We start from the raw sequence: 22,195 nt of genomic DNA on the forward strand, positions 1-22,195 counted from the left end.
CATTGCATATATCTATAACACGACTCTGTTAAAGTGATATTTGCCTGAAGGCAGATATAAAATCTCAGATTTAGGTTGAGCTGTAAAGGTCACAATGAAAACACAGTGTCCCTCTGCAGTTTATACTGATGCTTTTCTAAGGTTAGGACTGCTGGAAGAACCTTTTCACTGTGAGCTTCTGTTCATATTACGTCCTTGTAAACTTAAGCCGTTCTTCCGTCTCGCTTTGTTTTCCCATGAAATCATCCCAGAATCCTGTTTCTGTTCTCTGCCATGAGCTTTATGAGCGCATCAGGCTACTGAGCTGAAGGTTACTAAGAGGACAGAGGAGAAGCCTTTGCAGGCATGGTTATCTGGCATCTTGGTGGGACTTTTTTCCAGTTTGCACGAAAAGGATTAGATAACTTCTTAAATGAAATACAAACTGCTCCTTGAGTTTGAATGTTCACTCTATGAAGCTTTGGACACAGTATTCACTGTTAATTATGATGGTCAGAGAGGATCTTGTGCTCCATCTAGTGGACTGCTGTGATAGTCTTCAGTTGTTACATCTAAAATATTTGTCTTTGTTTCACAGGGAGTCAAGGGAGACCTAGGAATCAAGGTAAGATTATTTACCTTTTTTCAAAGCAACATAAAAGTGGGAGTAGGAACAGCTGTTTATTAAGGTTGCAGGACTTTCTATGTTCTGTCCAGGGCAATAGCCAGGGTTTTAGAAGTATGGAGGCTACAAGTCCAAGTGCCCCCCTGCACCCTCGACTCCAGCACAAACCATTTTGACCACACACCCAAATCAATATCAATTTTTTTCTTTTGACAAAAAAAATAAAAATAAAAATCCAACAACATGGTCCACTCATTAACTTTTATCAGAGCTTTCAGCTGCATCTCATGGTTTTCCTAGGTGGGTGGAGTTTGCTCAGTTGTCTTATTAATCTTATTTCATTTTTCTTTATTGTAGAGTTATAGATCAGTCAGGTGTATGAACACACTGTTTGTGTTCTTCAAGCCAACATGGACGAGAAGTCATAAAAGTGCAACTTAAAACATAAAAGCTATTGATACTTGCATATCAACGAATCCATCTCCATGACAAATGAGCAAACACTGTTGAGGATCTTGTGATACAGTTGAAAGCTTTGGAAAAAGATAACTGACATTAAGTGGGAATTGTTTTGTCAAACTTTGAGGACCTTTAAAAAGTCATAATGTATGACTACCGATTATAGATGGTCAGCTACACTTGAGGAGATTCAAACCCCCTTGATTATGAGTGAAAGCTACTAAGGACATGACCTCAGTGTCGTCAGTGGTAGGTTCAGCCCTGGGTCTGGATGAGAAATCAGCTCTCTCCTGGCTACTGTTTGATTTTTTTCCAAGGCAATGCTGCTTCAGTCTAGGGACCAACATGATAGAAGGCCTGTGATGTCATCTCTAAAGATTTAGATCTCCTCCTGTCAGGTCCATGTCAAGAAGGAGCACTCCCTTTTCCCCATGAGCCTTTACTTGTGTTTTGATTTTCCCCTGGTTGAAAGGGTGTGTCTATTTTTACTGCCCTGCTGCTTCTCTGAGCTGCTGTTTCCATCAACTCTGTAGGGAGATGAAGGAAAGAGGGGTTTCCCAGGAGAGAAAGGAGAGAAGGTAGAGTGAAAGTCAAGCACGGAATTGTGTGTGTGTGGCATGTCGAGGTTTATTTATGCATGGCAAGATCACAGACATCACTGCTGGAGTCTGGATGATTGAAACTTGGTTTAATTTATCTCTTAGTGGAAAGGCACCTTGTATTTTATTAAAGGAGCTGCTGTCTCTTTGATCACAAATAACCTGAAATGCTTCATATACTCTACTGAATTTAAGCATGTATAAGGACATGGAGTTATAGGGTATTGGTTTGGTAGTATGGGTCAATATTGCAGGCAATAAATGTGGTTTTACGTTCAGTTGTGCTGTCTCAGAGGCTCTACCTGGCAAGAATGAGCACTGAGTACTTGTATTTTGGATGGCCATGACAGTTTATCTGGTCTATCTGGCTCTGCTCTTAGTTTCACCTTTCAGTGGCAGTTGGCGATGAGATGTCTGATGCTGCCCTATTTCATTTCTAAATGTTACCATTGGGCATTCCAATTCACTGATTACACAAAGTTCTGATATGTCAAATGTTTCACCAACTGGGGGAAACAGCCGTCAACTGGCCATCAATAAACAGCAGACTTATTTCAATTTGTGAACAAATCAGAGATGTGGGCAGTGATTCAGAGGTCTGGAACTAGGCTAAGATCCTTGAGCAAGCCTTGTTTGTCAAAGGTCTCATGTCTCCACAACAGTGACAGTGTCCTTGTATCTTTTATGGACTTCTCTAATTTGTTCTCCTTCTCTGACGAACTCCATCACTTCAGGAGTCCCAGCTGACCTGCGACCACAGCATCTCTCCTGTTGCCACAGTAGCATAGCAGTAGCAGCGGCAGCCCTGTGCATGTGTGTGTTTTCCTCATTAAGCCCCACAGATGGACATATGGGGGGAGAGGAAGAAGAAATCAAAAGAGGAAAAAACTTAAAGAAAGGCACATATTCGTTGGTATCCACAGGAAACAGCAATCTGGAAAGACTTTTATTGTTTAATAATAAAGAGAAAGTGCTTTTGCAGACTGATCCTTCATTGTTAGGGTATGGTTGCCTAAGGAGTTGATGCTTTCATTAACCCAGGGGAGATCTGTTCTATATATAATCTCAGAGAGTTGGCTGCTGGTGCCTTGTGCCAGAGTGAAATAGTGGGCCAGGTAGAGATTTTGTGGTATGAGTCATAATCATTAATATCTACTTGGTGCCAATCACAGATGATGACTTTTCTATAGACTCAAACACTTAAGTTCCAAAGCTCCCAGCGGACAACAGGCCCATGTCTAGCCATGAAGGAAGCAGACACGACTACCACCACAGGACCCAGTCCCGTCTGCCACAATGGTGAAATACTCCTCCACTCCACTGATCTAATAAGCCCTGTCTTTGAAAGCAGCTTTGATTTTACTATGCCTGTGGGCACTGAGAGTGGCAACAGGGGATGACAAAGAGATGGGAGGACGGTGGATTTCATGACAAAGAAGAGTGTGTGCCAACAGTCACAATTCTTTGACTGAATGAAAATGCATCTCTGGGGAAGCAATGAGCTACAAAGCTGTAGGAAACATTATGAGCAGAGGGGAAGAGAGCAATTAAATTATATTGAGTTTGATTTATCCATCTTAGAGTTTGGTCCAAGATACCATGTGCCAATATTTAATTCAAATATTCATGGTCCCTAGACAATGATTCCCTGAACCATTTCCCTTTTGGACACCCATGAGCTTTCCACTAGTTCCATTCTCTGGCCCAAATGTCAAATTTACACAAAAGGTATCTCATAATCCAACAGGTAGAATTCCATTGAATTTACTAAGCATATTCATGGTCCTAAGAGTATTTATCTTTTTGAATGTGAGAGTATAAATGACAAATTCAGAGTAATAAATACAAATAGTAATGAATTGGCACAAATTAGCAAAAAATTAACCCCTATACCTGCCTGTCTCTTGGCACACCATTTTTAGACAGAGGATTTAGGAGTCGTGAGCAGAAGTGAATAAAGGCACTTTACTAATTACTAATTGCTCAATGGTTTACAGGTTCGCAGAAAAAGACAGTCCGAACAGGCAAACAAGATCTGACAAGGCAAAGGCAGGTCATGAATTGGCAACTGCCAATTTCACAAATAGATTTTAGACTAGCCTGCAGTGTTAGGTCTTCATTTTGCTCTTAGATTAGTCTATTGTAAGTTAGACTTTATCACAAAAATAAAGAATTAGCCACCATAACTGAAAGAGAGCCAAGTTTGACACCTGCTGATCAGTGGCACCAAATGACAAAACATAGGAAAACATGGCTCATAACCTGTGGTTCGCTAACAATGTTGCGGCGGAAGTACTGAGCCCCCAACAGTAAATAAATGGCCTTGTAACTATTGAATTCTTCCAGATCAGATCAAACATTTTCTGCTGGAGTGAAGGGAGCTGAACAGTTTGACATGGTTCCTCAGTTTGTTCATGTTTTTAAGTTGAAAAAAGCCTTCATCTACGACTAATTGGAGGCAAATGAGTCCTGCTTAAAATAATCAAGAACAAGACAGCTTTGTGCAACATGTGAATATCAGATGACATCTATCTTCAGTGTGATGGTTTGACCCAAACCATCGTCTGGGGCTGTGTCTGAAATCACCCCCTATTTACAACATAGTGCATTCAATTTACTGCTCACTACAGAGTAAACAAGAAGAGTGTCCTCAGTAGAGTGCAGATCTCAGCTAGGTGTGTCTGGGGGCATGTATAGTCTCAGTTTTCTTTAAGATGCATAGAATAGTATAATGGTATTGTAACTGTAACTGGGTTTGCCTAATGGTATAAACTTAATAAGGTAACAGTAAACGAGACAATAAATGCAAAGCCCCCCCCCCCCCCATATAAGAGTTGAATCTCACTCAGTTGTCCCTCCCAGCTCCCTTACAGTCAGGATGGCAGCAAAGCTAACAAAAATAGGGATTTATTCATCTTTTATTGTGCCTTTCTTTAGTGGATCATAACATATTGGGTATGAAAGTAATCTCCAAATGCTCCGGCTCAAGATGAGGCCAAACTTTTCTGGATGTCAGTTTTTGAGCTACGACAAAGGCCAAAACGTGGCCTGCAACAGACTTGTTTTTAGCCTAGCCGATTGCCAGAAATGCCTTTTGCTGTAGTTGTTGATCACTTGCAGCCGCTACTGGCCGGTTAAGAGGAGTGAGAAGTCAGCAGTCAATGGTGTTATAAAATGTGTTATAAAATAAGTTTTGCAACAATTGTTAATCACTGCAACCACGAAAGGTCCTTGTGCATACAGTGATAGATGTGCACAAAAAATATTAAGCTGATGGGTCCAGAAGAATGCGGAATTAGCTGCGGACAGATACACACACAAATACACACAGATGCACACATGCACACACATACACACACACACAGACATACATGACCAAACATATGATCAGTGTTTAAATCTATGACTTATACAGTGGAGATAACTTTGGAGTGTCTGTCACAGGGAATAGTGAATGAGTGAACTATCTTTGTGAAACACAGTTTCAGGTACAGATAGCGTGTAGATAGACTAGCAAGCAGTGGCTACTAGAACAGCAAGAAAGCAACACCAATGATCTGATAGAGAACAGTGGCTAAGAAACAGGTGGAGCTGATGAGGGGATTCAGAGGAAATGTGCAAGTGGAAGTGAAGGTCAGGTGATGCAGGACAACTAGTGGACAGGGAGGGAATGGGTTCTGGAAGGACAGGCGTAGTGACTTTAGCAAAAGATGCTAAAAAATATTGTTTTTCACAGCTGCACATTTTTGCCAGAATTCCATTCTATAGCTATCTATAGCCTGCTACTTAAAATAACTTCATCATGTGTTCCTACATTCATTAGAAACTGTCATTACTTATGATAAGTAACAGTGCTCAGTTAGATAGAGATTGAATTTGGTGGTACTTCATACTGTGTTCTGACCTAAGAAGCACCGCTTCTCAGAGTGGTAAAGCCTTTAAGACACTGTGGTAGACACTGAAACTGTTTATTGAAACACGTGTTCTTGTATGCTTGTAATAAATCTGGACATACAATCTTTGCCTGACCTTTACCAGTCAGTTAAAGGTGCTTCTCAACAAGTGGGATTAATATATTTTACAATTAATATTTTCTATAAAGTAGATCTTTTCTATAACATTTGGTGTGTTTATTATTATTTATTACTGATTAAGTGATCTTAATTTTGTAAGAGCTTTGTATCAGTCTAAGACTAATCCTGTCCATCTGTTGCCAAGCATACTACTGTACTGTTTTGGTACACATGGAAAGCTTACTTGTACTTGTAAGTCACTACAGAAACCCTGTTAGTGCGTAGCTCAGTCTCCATGTCCTCTCTCTGAAACTGACCGTGACATGACAAGTTGGCTGCAGCACAAACAGAGTGAAAACAAGTGATCCTGCAGCATCAGTGGAGGATGATTACGGTTTCTTTAAATGTGAGGGTGACTGATTGGTTCCACCTCATCCCTCCTTGTACTTTTCCTCTGAAGTGGAAAGCCTGTGGCTTCATGGCTTCAGTGAAGGGATTAGTGTATTGATAAATCATTGCATGGCATGCCAGTGTGACAGATCTATGCAGGGCTACACCCACTGGATGTCACAGACTGAGAGAGATGTTAAAATAGAATCATAGCAGACGAAGGACAAACTTTTGAGGCAACCAGAGGAATGATAAAAGCTGATTGGAGCAGCCATAGATGAAAGGGAGAAGCGGTTTCCTGTTTGGGGCAGTTGGTTGTTGGGGAGCATCAGTAATGAACCCCTCAGTGCGATTAGAGCCATCACCACTCAGGTCCTCCTGAGGGTAGCAGGGATAATAGAGGTCCAGCAATGCTTTCATCTGTTCAAAAACTCACATTGGCTAGTGGACTGATATGGTCCTTTCCATCTCCACCTTCCATCTGACATGAGTGTGAAAAGTGCAGCCCCAATGACACCATTAGCTTTCAATAATCTGAAGGTCTGCGATTAGACAATAGGATCTGAAAAAAATATGAAAATAACAGAGAATGAATTTGAATTTTCTTATTTTCTGAATAATTGTACAGACTGTACTTAAGTGCTGTTTGAGAAAAGTAATTGGTAGGCTAAAGAGTCCAGTAGTGGCCAGTTTTGGGCAAAATGTAATCATTTACATACTGGATATTACTCATTGAAAAGGTCGACTAATCGCATTACTTTTCTAATCACTCAAAAAGTAATTACTGACATTAACCCACCTGTTTCTTTACTTCTGTTACTCAGCGATCAGCTCCATCAACGGTGCCTTTAAACAGCTTGAAAGCCACAGCCACATTTTCCATCTTCTGTGTTTAACACATGCAGAAGAATAAAAGGATACATGGTTTAATAAGCAGTCAGTCTACAGAGGTATTTGATCATCAACAGTCAGCTTAATGTTAACCCCAGTGACTGCATTAAGTCCTGTCCTCTCAGTGAAGCTTTGTTGTTCTCACAGCCTCGAACTCCAACCAGCTGATTTCTGATTGAGGAGGTTGCTAACATTAGCAAGCCAGCTAAGAAGACACAACATGTTGCACCAGGCTACAGTAGCACCTACTGGACCAGTCTGTCCACTGAACACACAGAGACCAAAATGCTATCAACCCTCCATCAAACTACCAGTCCACTCCCAAACTGTCAAAGTAACGGAGTGTTACTGATATTAGTAACTGTAATGTAATTACTGAATTTCAAATTGTAATTCCATACACTACTTGTGACTGAAAAATGTAATCACATTACTAATTAATTACATTACAAAGTAGTGCTTCTCTTCCCAACACTGGTAGTAGTGTTTATTTAGTATTTGTTGTTTTGGTAGTTGTAATAATAGCTAAGGCAATAGTAGAGGCATATAGTCAATTTTTTTTTCCAAAATACCTTTACTTTTTTTTTGCATTTTTTTTTTTTTTCCAGTTTGAAGTTTTTGAGAAACATTTCTGAAATTAGGTTAAATTTAATAATGTTTCACCCTGGTGCATGATCTGTTTGTGGATATAGATCAGGGTGATGGTTGGTGAAATGTGTGTTTCATTGCAGAATATGTTCATATTTCTGTTGGAGCTCATATGCCTTTTGAAGATTACAGTGCTCTGTTATTTTGCAACTATCACTGGAAATTTTGACACTAACTATTTGAACTTGTGTTACTTGCATTCTGCAGTTAAGCATTTGTATCCATAAAAAGTATGATTTGATGAAAAGAATGGTGACATCCAATGCTTGCAGCAATCATGGGTTACTTGTTGGAGTGTGTTGTTGCTGCAACACTAAGCTGACTGCTGGGAGAATCTTCTTTATTTCGCCAGTGTGTTTCAGCGCAAAGCCTTCATCAGGGTGATTTACAGCAATCATGGGTTAAGCCGGTCAAAGCTGTATGATAGTATGGATAATCCATAGCAAATAATGATCTCTGGTGCATACTGCTTCCAGGAAACAGCCACAGCCTTGACATTGACATCTCACCTTCCTTTCCCATCTTGGCATCTATACTACAACCTTGAACAGTGTTGCTCTGCTCTCTAGTGGCCTAAAAGGGGCACAGCACTTTCAGTGAAACTCGAAAAACCCTCAAAACTTGATTGTTTGATGCATGTAGAACATGTACTGATTCAGCAAAAAGATATGAACTTTTGTGGCATTAGTAGGAATGCCAGTGTGTCACGGGTGAAGGTTAGTCAACAGAATTCAGTTCATTCAGAATTCAGTAAGTCTTTGTTAGGTACTACTTTGAAGGATGTTGTGAAACTGATTCCTGTATTACCCATTTCCCTTTTGCATGTTGCCTTTCTCATCCTTTGAGATAACATATTCATCCTAACTTGCTATCCACTGTTTAAAACTATGAGAAATTATGTTAAGGAATCATCAGACCCACAGTGTACAGCACACATATTCCCCTGGGACAAACAGCATTGTAGGAACTCCCTCTGCCAGCCTGCTATGTCTGTGCTTGTGTGGTCACAGCTGTGACTATACATCATCTTTAAATCATCTACTCATTAATCTGAAGAAGAGAGCATGAACACAAATTGATTAAATGACTCAAGTGTGTTTTCATTTCTATTTTTAACAACCAATTTCAGGGGGTTCATCATGTTGTGGCTGGCACTAGACAGACGCTAATCATTCCCAGTTTTCCATTTCACTTTATACTTATTTGAATACTTGCTTTGTAGATGTGTCTGCATGTACTTTCCCAGATCATGAATGTTGCAGGAAAATGTACATCCTCTTTTCATGTTATCTCTTTCTTTCTCTTTTACTCCTTTTCTCATCATCTTTGACCTTTGTGCCATCTTGGCCATCGTAGGGAGAACCAGGTTTCCCAGGCGCTCCTGGGTTAAAGGTGAAGTCACTACTGAGCAGTTTATGCAGCAGTTATTACATGCTTAATCCAGACCAGCAGGTCATAACTGTTTTTCTTCCACTGCAAAGGGCCAGGCTGGCATCCCTGGTACCCCTGGCATCCCTGGCAAGAGAGGCTACAGGGTAGGCCTGGCATGGAATGAGCATCCCAACTGTCTGGTTGTGCTTCTGTCAGTCACTCTTTTTCCTCTAGTAACTGGATGTCTGTGAAGTCAGATATTCATCATGTCATTGTTTGTCTCTGTGACTGGCCAAAGCTTCAAATGAGCCATAACATGGTATTTTTAACTCTCTGTGATGTCAGCTTGTTCAGCTGGCATTTGTTGGAGGGCTTTGGTCTTCATAATGGATGGTATAATTAGCCAGCTTTAATGAATTGGGCGGGCTACCTCCTTGTTGTTGTACTGTACAAGCATTATCATACCATTTCTAATTTCTAACAACACTCATACATGCATTCATTCTGGATCCAAGAGGAATGAATTGCCAAAAAACAATTATTGTATGTGCTGTGATCTGTGGGAATGCATAGTAATGCAGAAACTCAAGTCCTATTCCTGTTTATGTGGCTTTCAACTGCATCTCACAATCTTCATCAGCCAATTGAGTTTGTTCAGTTGTAATGGAGACGGCTCAGATATCATCATGTGTCCATGGTGAGGACCCTCTTACACAACACATAACATCAGTAGTCTGTACGGAGGAAGAGAATAGAGAGAGGGAGCTAACTCAGCAGGGACCACTAGGAGCATCCCAGTGGGACTCCTCTACAGAACATCTAGCCAGAGTCTTCAAGCCACAAGAAGTCAGCTCCTGCCACAAAGCATCCGATACCTGGAGATCATGCTGTCACATGTAATGTGACAGCATTACATCAGTGAAAAAGCAAGGAGCCTAGACAACAGACTGAATGAACACTAGAAAAAGACACCAGCCATCTGAGACCAAAACCACTCACAGCATCCACTGTGAAGAGGTCAAAGATTATCAACCGCCTTCACATCTGACACCACAGACCATCTTTAAACAGAGATAGGCTTAACCATCCCCTTCCATATTATCACCATATACAACCACCTGACCAGAATTCCATACTTAGGTCACATGATGGCATGTGAGCAATCTCTGTGACAACTGAGCAAACTTTATTCACTGATGAAGACCATTAGTTGTGGATGAAAGCTCCAAAAATAGTTAGTAAGTGGACCTTGAGTCAAGATTTTTTTTAGTCAAACTACTTTTTCAAAGCTCGAAATGAAGTCATGTTCTACTCACTTGTTGCCTGCTGTTTGATGTAGATTTCTTGTTAATCTGCATACCATATGAATCACTGTAGCCTCATCCCATTGTGTGAACCACCTTGGATATTTTTATCATTATGAGGGTTGCAGATTTTATTTTGCAGATATATAGTAATATATAAAGTTTTGACACATTTTCTCATTCAAGGGAATGTGTGTCCAAACTTTTGACTAGTACTGAATGAGGCTCCTAGTGGCCATATATTTAAAATCATTTTTAACATTGTTAACAACAAGCAATGTGAAATTTAGTTTGATTTGTATATTTTATCTATTCATTTAATTATTCAGTATGTTTTGTCAGTAAATATTTAAATCCATCTTTTTTCAGTATATTCAGAGTTTTATTTGTATACTTTCAGAGTCCCATGGAGGTTTTTGTCATATAAATTGAGAAAATGAGAAAATGTAGATGTAAGGAATACTAACATTAAAATATCACTGACTGGCAGCTTTGAAAACAAACGGTATCCAGTAACAGATAACACTATTATTTTGGTCATATTGTTCTTGTCTGATTAATACAGTAGTAATTTGTAGTATAGTTATATAAGAGTTTGTTGTGTTTGTACGGCAGGGGGAGAAGGGAGAACCCAGCATCACCACCCAGGGAATTAAAGGAGAACCAGGCTCACCAGGTCTGCCAGGCCTAATGGGATCCAAGGTAAAGAGAAATAGTTTGGTTAGTGGATAGATACCTGCACATACAGCAATGACTCCATTACAGAGTCCTTCCACAATAGCTAATACTCATAGTCACAATATGATATTTCTCTTACAGGGTGACAAAGGCGACCAGGGAGACAAGGTAGGATAGGAGAGCATTATGAAAGGACTTAACAAGAACATCTTAATAAGAAGACAACTTGCCAAATACTAACACGAGTATTTATGGAATGTTATACCTTCATTCATCCTCTAGGGGGAAGCAGGCCCTGAAGGCCCAGCTGGACCAAGAGTAAGTCATGACAACATTATGAAATACAGTATAATACACAAAATTATATAATCATTATGTTCACGATGAGGTTTACAGATTGTCTATTTTACTTTAAAGGGTCCTCCAGGCCCAACTGGGGAGCCAGGAAAGGCTGAAATCCTCAACAATGAAAATGTATGTCACTCTTATTTGGCTGCACTTTTCTTAGATATAGAAAAACTAAAGTATACAATAAAGAATAATTTTAACATTTAATATTCCTCCACAGGATATTCGCAACATACCACTGATGGTGAGTACTGTCTATGTTTCATCATGATGTGTGCAAACACAATAATTTTTAGGATTTGTTCATTCTTGTTAAATGGAATGAACTCTTATCCTTCTAGGGCCCGCCTGGATTACCTGGACCTCCAGGGCCCCCTGGGCTCACTGGTGCCAAGGTAGGAGACATTAGAAAGACAATTGACACATATGTATTACACATTGGCTTTTAGAGATAAGCTTGTTTGTGTTCATGTTTTCTGGGTTTCATGACCAGATTAACATTTTAGTTGCCCAGGAGCATATATTGACTGTAGGGCCCCTATTGACCCTTCACCTCCAACCCTTTGCACATTGTGTCATGTACACAGTGTCTCCAAGTTCCCATTAAGTACAGTGCACACAGCAGATTACACATTATAGCCCAAAGAAAACTATATAATTTACCAGTACTCTTATGCTTTGATAATACTAACTGGAGTAATTGTTTATGGGGATTTGATTATACACAAATCAATGTTTTTAGAATATGCACTATATGTGCACAATATTAATATCCCCTCTGCAAGACACAACCACAGGATTAGATAATAATGAAGGATCCTTTGGCCTTACTTGATATTGTACTTTTGTTTTTGTGCAAATTCCAATAAATTTGCAATTAATCAGTTGATTAGAAACCAATTTAGATAAAGTAAACCTGGGGCCCCTTACAGTCTGGGGCCCTGGGGCAGTTGCCTGCTTTTCCCAGTTGGTAATCCAGCCTTGGTGTTTCCTCAGGGTGAAGTGGGCCTACCAGGGGCTCCAGGATTGGATGGAGAGAAGGTAAGACTTTCTTATTGGCACCCCATATTATTGGCACTTTATTTTTTTAATTAATGTTTATGTAACAGAACCCATTACATGTTTTAACACATATGTTGGAATGATGGTTGAAGCTCCTCATAGTATGATTTGATGCAAAAAGAAAATAAGCCTCCTCAGTTTCGCAGTTTCCTGTTATTCATGTTACAATAAGTAAGACAAGTAATGAAGCAACCATAATAAGTATTGAGATCTTGTGTTTTCAGGGCCCCAGAGGGAAACCTGGAGAGCCTGGTCCAGCAGGCCCGGCCGGTCCTGAAGGTCCCAGAGGGGAGGGTGGTGTCATGGGCTTCTCAGGACCCAAGGGAGACAAGGGAGACATGGGTCCATCTGGATCACCTGTGAGTGACTGTGTTAACCACACACCACACCACATCACACCACAGCCTGGGGTTCACTGACCAAAGCCTGAGTCCTACATCTGTCATTATCCAGAGGAAAGGCCTTGGTTTTTCTAGCTGCCCTCTTATTATCTAATTAGAGACTCGCTAGCTTGGAAGAGACCCCAGGAACTGAGTTTAACTTTTAATTCTCTGTGGCAAATGTGGCCAAATGTGCCCCCATACAAAGGCCTATGCTATTTGTAGCTTGGAATTACATGGAAAGCCCTACAGTACATACTGTTAGTACTGTAAATCTCTATGTATGTAACATAGTGACTGATTTATAAAGAGAGAGACATTTATTATGCTTTTGCTCATACATCTTTTGTTTGTCTTGTTTGAATGAGGTAGGGTGAGCAGCAATGAATCCCTGACAACATTTCTCTAGCACTAAGAAAATGAACATTGGGTCATTATAATGTTAAAAAAAGGATTGTCACTAAGCTATACTGGTGGGTGACAGTGTGGATTTGAAATGAAAAAACAAAAAACAAGTTCTTTTCTAAATTTTTGGCTTCTATGTCAGCAATTGTAAAAATAAAAACTGCAAGATAGTGCATTTTTAAAGATGCTGAAACGGTTCACATTAAGCAAATGCTTTTGTTTTGACCTGAAATGTATGTTTCAGAAAATTAATTAAATGAGTCAATTAAAGTCAAAATTCTCTATTCTCAGAACTGTTTTCAAGGGCCCATCCCATCCCCACATTTTTTTTTCACTTCAAATACAAAAAAACAAATAAACCATTGACAGGACATACACTGGCCTGGTGCTGATTGATGCAACATTTTGGTAATTACTTGGATAAAAACAAACCTTATTCACTTGTCTTTTCTGCTTTGATTGTAATATGAAGATCAACTCATCAGCCCCTGAATTGAATCGCTCTGCCATTATCGTGATGTCTATCTCCCCTTCCTTGTTCTGTAGGGTTTAGATGGCCCTACGGGTGAAAAAGGGGCTACAGGGGCCCCAGGCTCTATTGGATTACCAGGCATAATGGTACGCAATGGTGCCTCTCGGACTGCATCTTTCTGGATGCAGTGTTTGACTTGGCAAAGGGGGATAGTGGAATACATTTTCTATTTACCCCAAGTGTGAAATGGTGTTGCTTCATCTTTCATTCGCTCTGTAGTTTGTTTGATGGGTGAATATATCATCAACTTTGTGTCCTCATATGTCTTTGCCACCAATTTCTACAGGGTTCTAAAGGTGAACCTGGAGAAAGGGTCAGGTCAGAAATGGTAAGGGTTTCTGACTTAGTGCTTCATGCTAAATCAGAGCATAACTTGTTATAATCATGTTTTATGAGCAAGAGTATTAGCTGAATGTAAACTGTGGCTTTGGTTTGTGTGTGTGTCTGTATTTAGATCTATGGTCCTCCTGGGCCCCCAGGACCTCCAGGACCAGTTGGCCCAGCGGTGAGTCAAATCCACCAATTAACCCCTTCATCTAAAGGGTGGCTCATTCGTAATGCAGACTGATGCAACCAAATGTACTCAGTAAGAATAATGACAACTGCACCCAATGTGATAGCACCTACATTTCAGGAGTAGCACACAAGTTCGCACACCACCAAAGTTTTAAATGTAGGTGATAAACAGACAGGTGACAAAGACAAAGTGTCAAAAAACTTTTTTTAGATATTAGTGCAGTTGGAATTTTCATTATGTACAGTAATTTATCTTTGAGAGAATCATCGTCATAAATTGAATTAGTTCCTTTACTTTTCAAAAGGGTATGGACATGTTCTTGTTGGAAGTGTTCATTGATTGACAAAAATCCTAATTTTCCCCAATTTATTTAATGACCTAATTAAATAATTCCAAATGCCTCAAAAATGTGGTTAAGTGTGGATAATGACCATTCTAAATCAAGTATAGTATAATATCATCTGCATAGAGGGACATTTTGTACTCTTGGTTATACATAGTTATACATTTATTATAACAAAAGTATTTAAAAAAATAGTTTTCAACACCTCGAAGTCATTTAATTTGTTTCATATGGAAAAATTAGAAAGTTTTACTTTTCATTCAGGCTTTGCAACCCCACACAGGTGGCTTACACATGCCTAATTTGTATGTTGACTATTCATCAAATATGCCAGTGGTATGCACTGGCAACAACTGAGAATCAGTGTAGATTGTGTCAGTACACTCACTGTGTTGTTGTTTTTTCCATTTAGGGATCGCAAGGATCTTCAGGGCCTAAGGTGAGATATTATTTCCATAAAATAGTACTTTCAATAAATCTGCCCCTACTTATATATGGTCTGCTTCACATACATTAAATGAGTAAAAGTTTGAGGATGTGATTCTATCTTACCTCATCTCTCAGGGAGAGCCAGGCATAGGCATCAGGGGAGAGAAGGGTGCGACAGGTCAGAAGGGTGACAAGGGAGACAGAGGCCATCTTGGGCTCCCTGTAAGTACACAGAAGTCCCTCACAAATCTTTCTATTTCTTTCAGGTAGATTGGTGTTCTATCTTGTTAAGTTTTCAAACTCAATCTTGATCATTGCAGGGTTTAAATGACGGCTTCAGCTTCAGTGCTGACATGTTAAAGTTATAGCTGACATAAAATCACTTTAGATATTTGTTACTGACTGATGTTTCATGGCTGAAGAGTTACTTTTATATTGTCATAATCTTGTTGAAATGGGGGTGGGTGGATTGTGTCAAATGAAGTAAATAACACTACAAATCTAGATATTTATTATTGTAGGTTTTGAATCATAGTGTTACTGAAATAATGTTTAGGCTGTTTTATACTGAGATGCTTTTAAACTCGTCAAAATGGTGTCTTTGGGTGTCTTTTGTTCTTTGTTTACACCCTTATTTAAAAATCATTTATGTACACAGTATACAGTCACTCTCAGGTAAAAACCTTGTATCTCCAAAAGTCTGGCTTTTTAAGAACCAAACCTTTGCTTGCTCTGACTACATACTTATGAATATATCCCTTTGACTCTGTAATATATTCAAAGTTAAAATGTAAAATTATGAGGTTTTCACATGATAGCGATATGTGTCACATCATAAATTGCACAGTATTCCTCTTTTTATGTGAAACTATGGATCATGTTGTCATCACTGAAGCAGGATTGTTTCTGTCTGAAATCTATGGTGGCTGAGAGAGAGCTCAACACACTGCAGCTTAAGAAAATACTTGGAAATAGACAGAAAACAAGCAAACAAATAATACAATTTAGCACTTATTTAGAAAAAAATAAAACATTAAGTAATTAAACACAGGCAAATCAAGAAACAATTTAACACATATGCAACATGAAGAAACACACTGTAAATACACAAGAATTTCTGGGAGGACACTAAAAGCTGATGACAACATCGACCGCCCATACAGTAAATTAAGTTGGAAAATGAGCTAAAAATGCTTAATTTATTTAGTTTTAACATTCTTGCATTATCTATCATTGGAAGTAACTGTTGTACAGTTGTGCAGCATGACAAATTACTGGCATTTACAACTGGCAGTGTTTCTGTATTTGTTTTTATTCTGTACCAATGTGAGAGCACATATTGCATATTAATATATTTGGGTAGCTTTTTCTGGAGCTTTTAACAGCATCAAAGAATCAATTTGCTTTTGAAATCCACGACTGAAAGCTCGTTTTAACAATCTAACAAATGTCATATGCTGTTGTTTTTTGATGAGGACAATGTCAATCAGATACTAGTGATTGGTTAGAAGAAAATCGAATCCCCCCTTTAAAGATAAGCCTGGTGATATTCTATATTTTTTTCTTAATGTTGACAAATCCCATGAAAAGACCAAAACCAACAAGAAATAATAAAAAGTATTGTATGTGTATCAAAACCTGATATATCTTATTCCACTGTGCCATAGAGCTTCATTGTTGTCCACAAACTATTAAAACACATCAATAAGCAATAATTTATTATGTTTTTTTAAAGAGTTCCATCTTCAGTAGAAACCACTGGGTTTGGGGCTGAGGAGTATAAACAGGGTAGGAAAGTCAGACAGTATTGAGAGATGGGCTAACACATTGGTTTTTTCATGAAATTTGTTGACAAAAAGAAAATGATCGAATAATGCCGTCCTAACAAGAAGACTTTGTCAGCTGAAATAATGGAAACAGGAAAATGGCCATTCATTAGCATTAATGTTCGAATAGTAGCAAATCCTAGATTATGTTGTTAAATGCTTCCACCTTGCAGCTTGTACATTAAGCTTTTAGTGCGTTTTTATCTACAAATATGAATATGGTTATAGCATATCAATGAGTGTGAAAACATGAGCAATAACAGGGCCATCGTCTTAATGTCATCATCCAACCATGACCAGCAGAGGAAATTACTGACAATTACTGTCATTCACTTAAGCACCACCTCCACCTCCACCACTTCCATCACCCTTCATTTGTCATCATCTGAATGTGTTTTTGAAGTCACTTGAGTCACAGCTTCACTCACCCTCCCCCCCCACCTCCCCATCCCGATCCCACCCCCCACCTTCCTCCCACCATCTTCCCCATCATCTCTGCTCTCTAACTGTGTACAACGCTATACAGGGGGCTCATGGGTTAGACGGCAGACCGGGTCCAGTGGTGAGTGGCGCAAGTCCTGTTCCGGTCCCCCTTCTCCTGTTCCTCCTCCTCCTCTTCCTCTTCCTCTTCCACCCCCCCACCCCCCCGCTACAGCTTGTTTGATGTCTGCCATGTCTGCTTGTCTTGTCAGCTTGCTTTCCTGCTTCCCATGCTTGTCCTGTCTCGTTTCCTTCTATGGGAGCTCTGTGAGGATGACTGTTCAGAGTTGGGTTCTGGGGATGCACTTGCATTCATTGACTATCTGCTGTGGCGATTTTGGACCACAACCCCTCCTACAATCATTACATCAATTATTTTGTAAAGTCTACATCACAAACTATAAAAGAAAGGCATTCCCATGAATGAGACACCCTGTGATTACTCGGTTTAAAAATAAATAACCATAAAGTCTCAACAAACAGGCTTGTTTTTTTAATGTTAACCATGTTCTGTTTGTTTGATAAATTCAGGATATATACATTTCTACAGGATTTACTCCATCAAAACAACGACAGTTGTACCAACAGTTGAACCACTCTGCTGTTGTGAATTTGTCTTATAAATAGAAATATATTAATCAAATAACTACAACCTCTTCTACTTTGCCATTTTTTTCGATCAGTGTCATGGTACTGGCATTAAAATTCAACGCCTCTAATAGCTCAAGGATGGGTTCATGCCCTTTGAGCTACTAGGAGGCTTATAATGTGAAATATGAGTGTACAGTAGTAAGTGTTAAATTCACTCACTAATTAATTTCAGTCAGTTCTTCTTTGCCATTTTTAAAAATATTTTGGACCTTCCGTAATGTGAAACATATGCCGGAAATACTGAGTTTTATTCACAGCAACTTAACACTGTTCAAAAAACAGCAAAGTAGAAGAGATTTTATTATTTCATAAAATGTATATCTGTTAAAAAGAGAAAGTCAGAGCAGCAGAAGGGTGCTGTGGAAATGTATGTTATATATGTATGTTGCTGAATTTACCATGGGAGCCATTATAGTACAATATTTGGATTTTTGGCCTCTACTAGTTTATGCTGGACATGCCCAGCTACTTTTTTGATGGCAATCATTTCAAATTTGTAAAAAGTCTCTCATTACTACCTGGGGCCAGCCAAGTGCAATGTTGCTTAGTGCAGCTTAAAATTTACATTATGTCTCATATTAGAGACCATGACAGTGTAAATCCACAGTCCTCAATCTTGCCTCAACAGTCTCCTGCCTGATAATCCTGTACCAGCAGCGGGCTGCAAAAGCTGCCATTGCTACAGTAAGAACTATCCAAAAGGAGCATGCAGAGATGCCCATGCTGCATGTTGACGTGTCATACAGTACATTTGGACAGTCGTATTCCATACAGCACTGTATCTACTGGATATGCCTGCGATGCAAGGTCTTCCTCTCCAATCCTGACTGCTACTCAGAAAGAGAACTGCAGCTGATGACATTTTATTCATTTTCCCTCCTTTTTAACAGTTTGGACAGTAGTTCAACAAGCATGGTGTTAATGCCACAGGTGTTAGGACAGAAAATTACAGCCTAACCCTTTTCTGTCTTTCAAGATTAGTTACAATTTGGTATAAATGTTCCATGATGTTATATTTTATCAAACCTATTCATGTCCACCAGAAAGCTTGTTGATGTACTGATTTGAGGCATTTTATAATGATATTGTCTCTAGTAGTTTCCTGTTTGTAACTGCTGACAGGTACTTATTTTCCCTTTTTGTTTTAAAGGGTCTAATAGGACCAGCAGGTGTGCCAGGGCCAGCAGGACCAAAGGGAGAGAGAGTGAGTATCTGTGTGTGTGTGTGTGTGTGTGTGTGTGTGTGTGTGTGTGTGTGTGTGTGTGTGTGTGTGTGTGTGTGTGTGTGTGTACATACAGTATATGTACATACAAATGCATGCATAGTTTCAGAGTTTTAAACACTTTGGGTTTTCTCTCATCACTGCAGGGTGAAAAGGGAGACGCAGGATTACCAGGACCAATCGGGCCTCAGGGCATCCCTGTAAGTCTGTCACTCCTATTTAATACACAGTATACCACAACATGAAGCAACTGTTACCTCATTGGTGAAAAGGACACTTTTTAGCAAGGATGAGTGGAGTGGAAGCACTTTTTTTCCCCCAAAATCTAGTGTCATTTAATAAACTTCATATTAAGATCAAATAATACTTCATATTATTCAGATTTGTTTTCTTGTGTGAGTAGAAAATTCCATGCACAATCCATGGGATGGTAAAAAGATACAATCTTCATTGTCATGTACAGTACACAGTATCGAAATGTTGTAATTGAATCAATTGACATTAAGGGCCTCAAAAAGAGATGTATCACACAAAGACTATGTAACCGGTCAAAGTACCTCAAATCCATCAAAGGTGGTTGACAGAGATTTCTAAAAGAAGTATTCGACATTTTGGGAAATGACACCAGTCATTTCCATTTAATTAATATTTTGGGTGGCCCAACCAAATGAATTAACCCCCACCCAAACAGATTCTCTACATTTTTGTAAATTTCTTCCATTCAACTATTGCATTCAGTGAAAATGCATTATGCTATTTCTCATTTCTTTTTGCAGGGTTTAGTAGGACCACAAGGACTCAAAGGGAACCGGGTAAGACAATACCTGCTATGTTTTGCAAGTTATGACGATAGCAGAACTAGGGACATGATTCTGGCTCATTGGCACACATTGCATACCAGCTGTGGAACACACACAGACCACTAAACACTGTATGAGTCTTTGGAAGTCATATTTCATCATAGCAGGCTGCAGTTGCATCCACAGCATTATTTAACATCTGCCATTATTGTTGAAACTGTCCTGCAGGGCCATAAAAGGTCACCTGAGCAGCGTGACTGCTTCAATGACACTCTCAAGTAGATGTGAATTAAAGAGCTTGATATCCATAAATCAGATGCTCTCTTTGATATCATGCATGAAAAGAAAGCCAGATGAGTCTGATAGTTTTCTTTGATATTTTTTTTTTTTTATGATTCTGAATAATTCACGTCAAGAAGTCTTTAGCATTTCTGAGGCAAATGTATTTGTTTTGTGGTGGCTTTGTTTTGAACCTGATGGTCACTGATTCACTTCAGAATAAACTTTAACAGATCAAAGGAAATGAATAATTCTGATAATATTAAAACACATAATTTTCATTTATCAAAGACAAATACAAAGATGTTAGTAAGTGACATTGGAGACAGCTATCTCTGCCTCAAGCATTTCCAGCTTTGCTGTCTTTTATGTGATTACATAATGTGGATTCAGTTTATACTTGAAGTTACAACTTACTATTTGGTCTATTTTAGTAATTTAAGGAAGAGTTCAACATTTTGGAAAGTACACTTATTTGCTTTCTTCCTGAGAGTGAGATGAAAGGCTGGATATTAATCTAATGTCGTGCGTGAAGTATGGAGCTTGGGCAGGATATGGTTAGCTTAGCTTAAAGACTGGAAGCAGAGGGAAACAGCTAGCCTGGGTCTATCCAACGTTAAAAGATATGCTTTCTAACACCCTTAAAGCTTGCTTGTTTTTTCCATGCACAATCAGAAATGTAAAAATGATAATTAGTCAGTTTAAGTGGAATTCTGTGCTGGTACAATGTCTTGGTGAACAGCAGCCACGTGCAGTGACTGTGCACAGACAGTAGAGATAGGAAAAAGAAATAGTTCCAGCACTAGACCACGTTTCCAGCGTGTTAGTAGGCATATTTTTTACCTTGGACTGAGCCGGGTTAGCTGTTTTTAACCATGTTCCAGTCTGTATGCTAAGCTTGGCTAAACATGTCCTCACTAACATATTGACATGAGATTGATACTGATCTCAGCTTACTCTTGGGAAGAAAGTAAATTAGCATATTTTGTTCTTGAACTTTTCTTTTAATTTGCAAAGAGTGGCAATAGAGCCCTGCAAAATGATACTGAGTAAAAATGAACTTCATCTCCAGGTTGCAGTGTATTACAGATTTGTTTGTAATGTCCACATACCCTTCCTCTAAGAGAATGTTTCTGTTTCCCTCCCATTAACATGTGACTCTTTTAATATTTCCACTCCCATCTTTTAAGTCTTCACATTTCATAACCTCTCTCAACACGTTCAACTGAGCTCTACTGAAAAGTAGCAATATTTCAATATTTCAGCTACTACATTCTCTCTAGTAGGCAAAGTGAAGAAAATACTGCTGATAAACATATACAAATGTGACTGTTCAGTTGAATGTGTTGAAGACAAAGCTATGGGATAGTGTTGGTGTTTTTACTCTTTGTCCTGTCCTTTGTTTCCGCAGGTCTTCCTATCCCCTTTTCCTTCCCTCCACCTTGCTCTGTGGCCCGTGGCTCTTTTTATTGCCGGGGTTGCCCTCTCTCCCTCTCACAAACCTTGGCCTCCTGCTCCTCCTCCTCTTCCTGCATTCTAATGTAGTCCTGGGTTAATCTTCCTCCTCTTACACCTCCTCTTTACTCCTACTCCTACTTAACAGTACCTCTTCCTTGCAAGCCTTCATGTAGTCCCTCCATGCCTGATCCCTTTCCCAATACCCCAAATTGGCAATGTCAAAATGTTGTCATATGCTATATGTAGACGGAAGCACGCAAAAGATTTTATTTCTGAGCTTATCATTTTAAGACACAGTTAAATGTATGTGAGATTAAACAAGTTTTTTCAACATGTAACCAGTGACTTTTCAATAGTTTTCTGTAGTTTATTTGCCATATTTGTAGTCTTGTCATAAATCCTAAAAGCTCATGCAGTGGGTTCCATAATCTCACAAAAAATTGTTCCATTCCTCTGTGAGCCTCTGTCAGATAGCAGCACTCATAGCTGAGCTTTGCATCTGAGCC

The 22,195-nt window shown here is 39.2% G+C and overlaps 1 protein-coding gene across 2 annotated transcripts in view; it reads left to right on the forward strand.

Moving 5' to 3' along the window:
* The window catches only part of col13a1 (collagen, type XIII, alpha 1), a 141,710-nt gene that overhangs the window by 108,942 nt on the left and 10,573 nt on the right, over window positions 1-22,195 (forward strand). The window contains exons 20-37 of one of the 2 annotated variants that reach the window (XM_042432579.1): window positions 578-604; window positions 10,895-10,981; window positions 11,099-11,125; window positions 11,240-11,275; window positions 11,375-11,431; window positions 11,526-11,549; window positions 11,647-11,700; window positions 12,302-12,346; window positions 12,592-12,726; window positions 13,699-13,770; window positions 13,971-14,012; window positions 14,139-14,189; window positions 14,957-14,983; window positions 15,109-15,195; window positions 17,326-17,361; window positions 19,081-19,134; window positions 19,299-19,352; window positions 19,929-19,964. In XM_042432579.1, coding sequence (XP_042288513.1) covers window positions 578-604; window positions 10,895-10,981; window positions 11,099-11,125; window positions 11,240-11,275; window positions 11,375-11,431; window positions 11,526-11,549; window positions 11,647-11,700; window positions 12,302-12,346; window positions 12,592-12,726; window positions 13,699-13,770; window positions 13,971-14,012; window positions 14,139-14,189; window positions 14,957-14,983; window positions 15,109-15,195; window positions 17,326-17,361; window positions 19,081-19,134; window positions 19,299-19,352; window positions 19,929-19,964 — 951 coding nt within the window. The remainder of the gene's footprint in view (window positions 1-577; window positions 605-10,894; window positions 10,982-11,098; window positions 11,126-11,239; window positions 11,276-11,374; window positions 11,432-11,525; window positions 11,550-11,646; window positions 11,701-12,301; window positions 12,347-12,591; window positions 12,727-13,698; window positions 13,771-13,970; window positions 14,013-14,138; window positions 14,190-14,956; window positions 14,984-15,108; window positions 15,196-17,325; window positions 17,362-19,080; window positions 19,135-19,298; window positions 19,353-19,928; window positions 19,965-22,195) is intronic. The other variant, XM_042432580.1, reaches the window with a different exon arrangement.

The sequence above is a fragment of the Thunnus maccoyii genome, chromosome 14 (genome assembly GCF_910596095.1).
Source record: "Thunnus maccoyii chromosome 14, fThuMac1.1, whole genome shotgun sequence".
NCBI lineage: Eukaryota > Metazoa > Chordata > Actinopteri > Scombriformes > Scombridae > Thunnus > Thunnus maccoyii.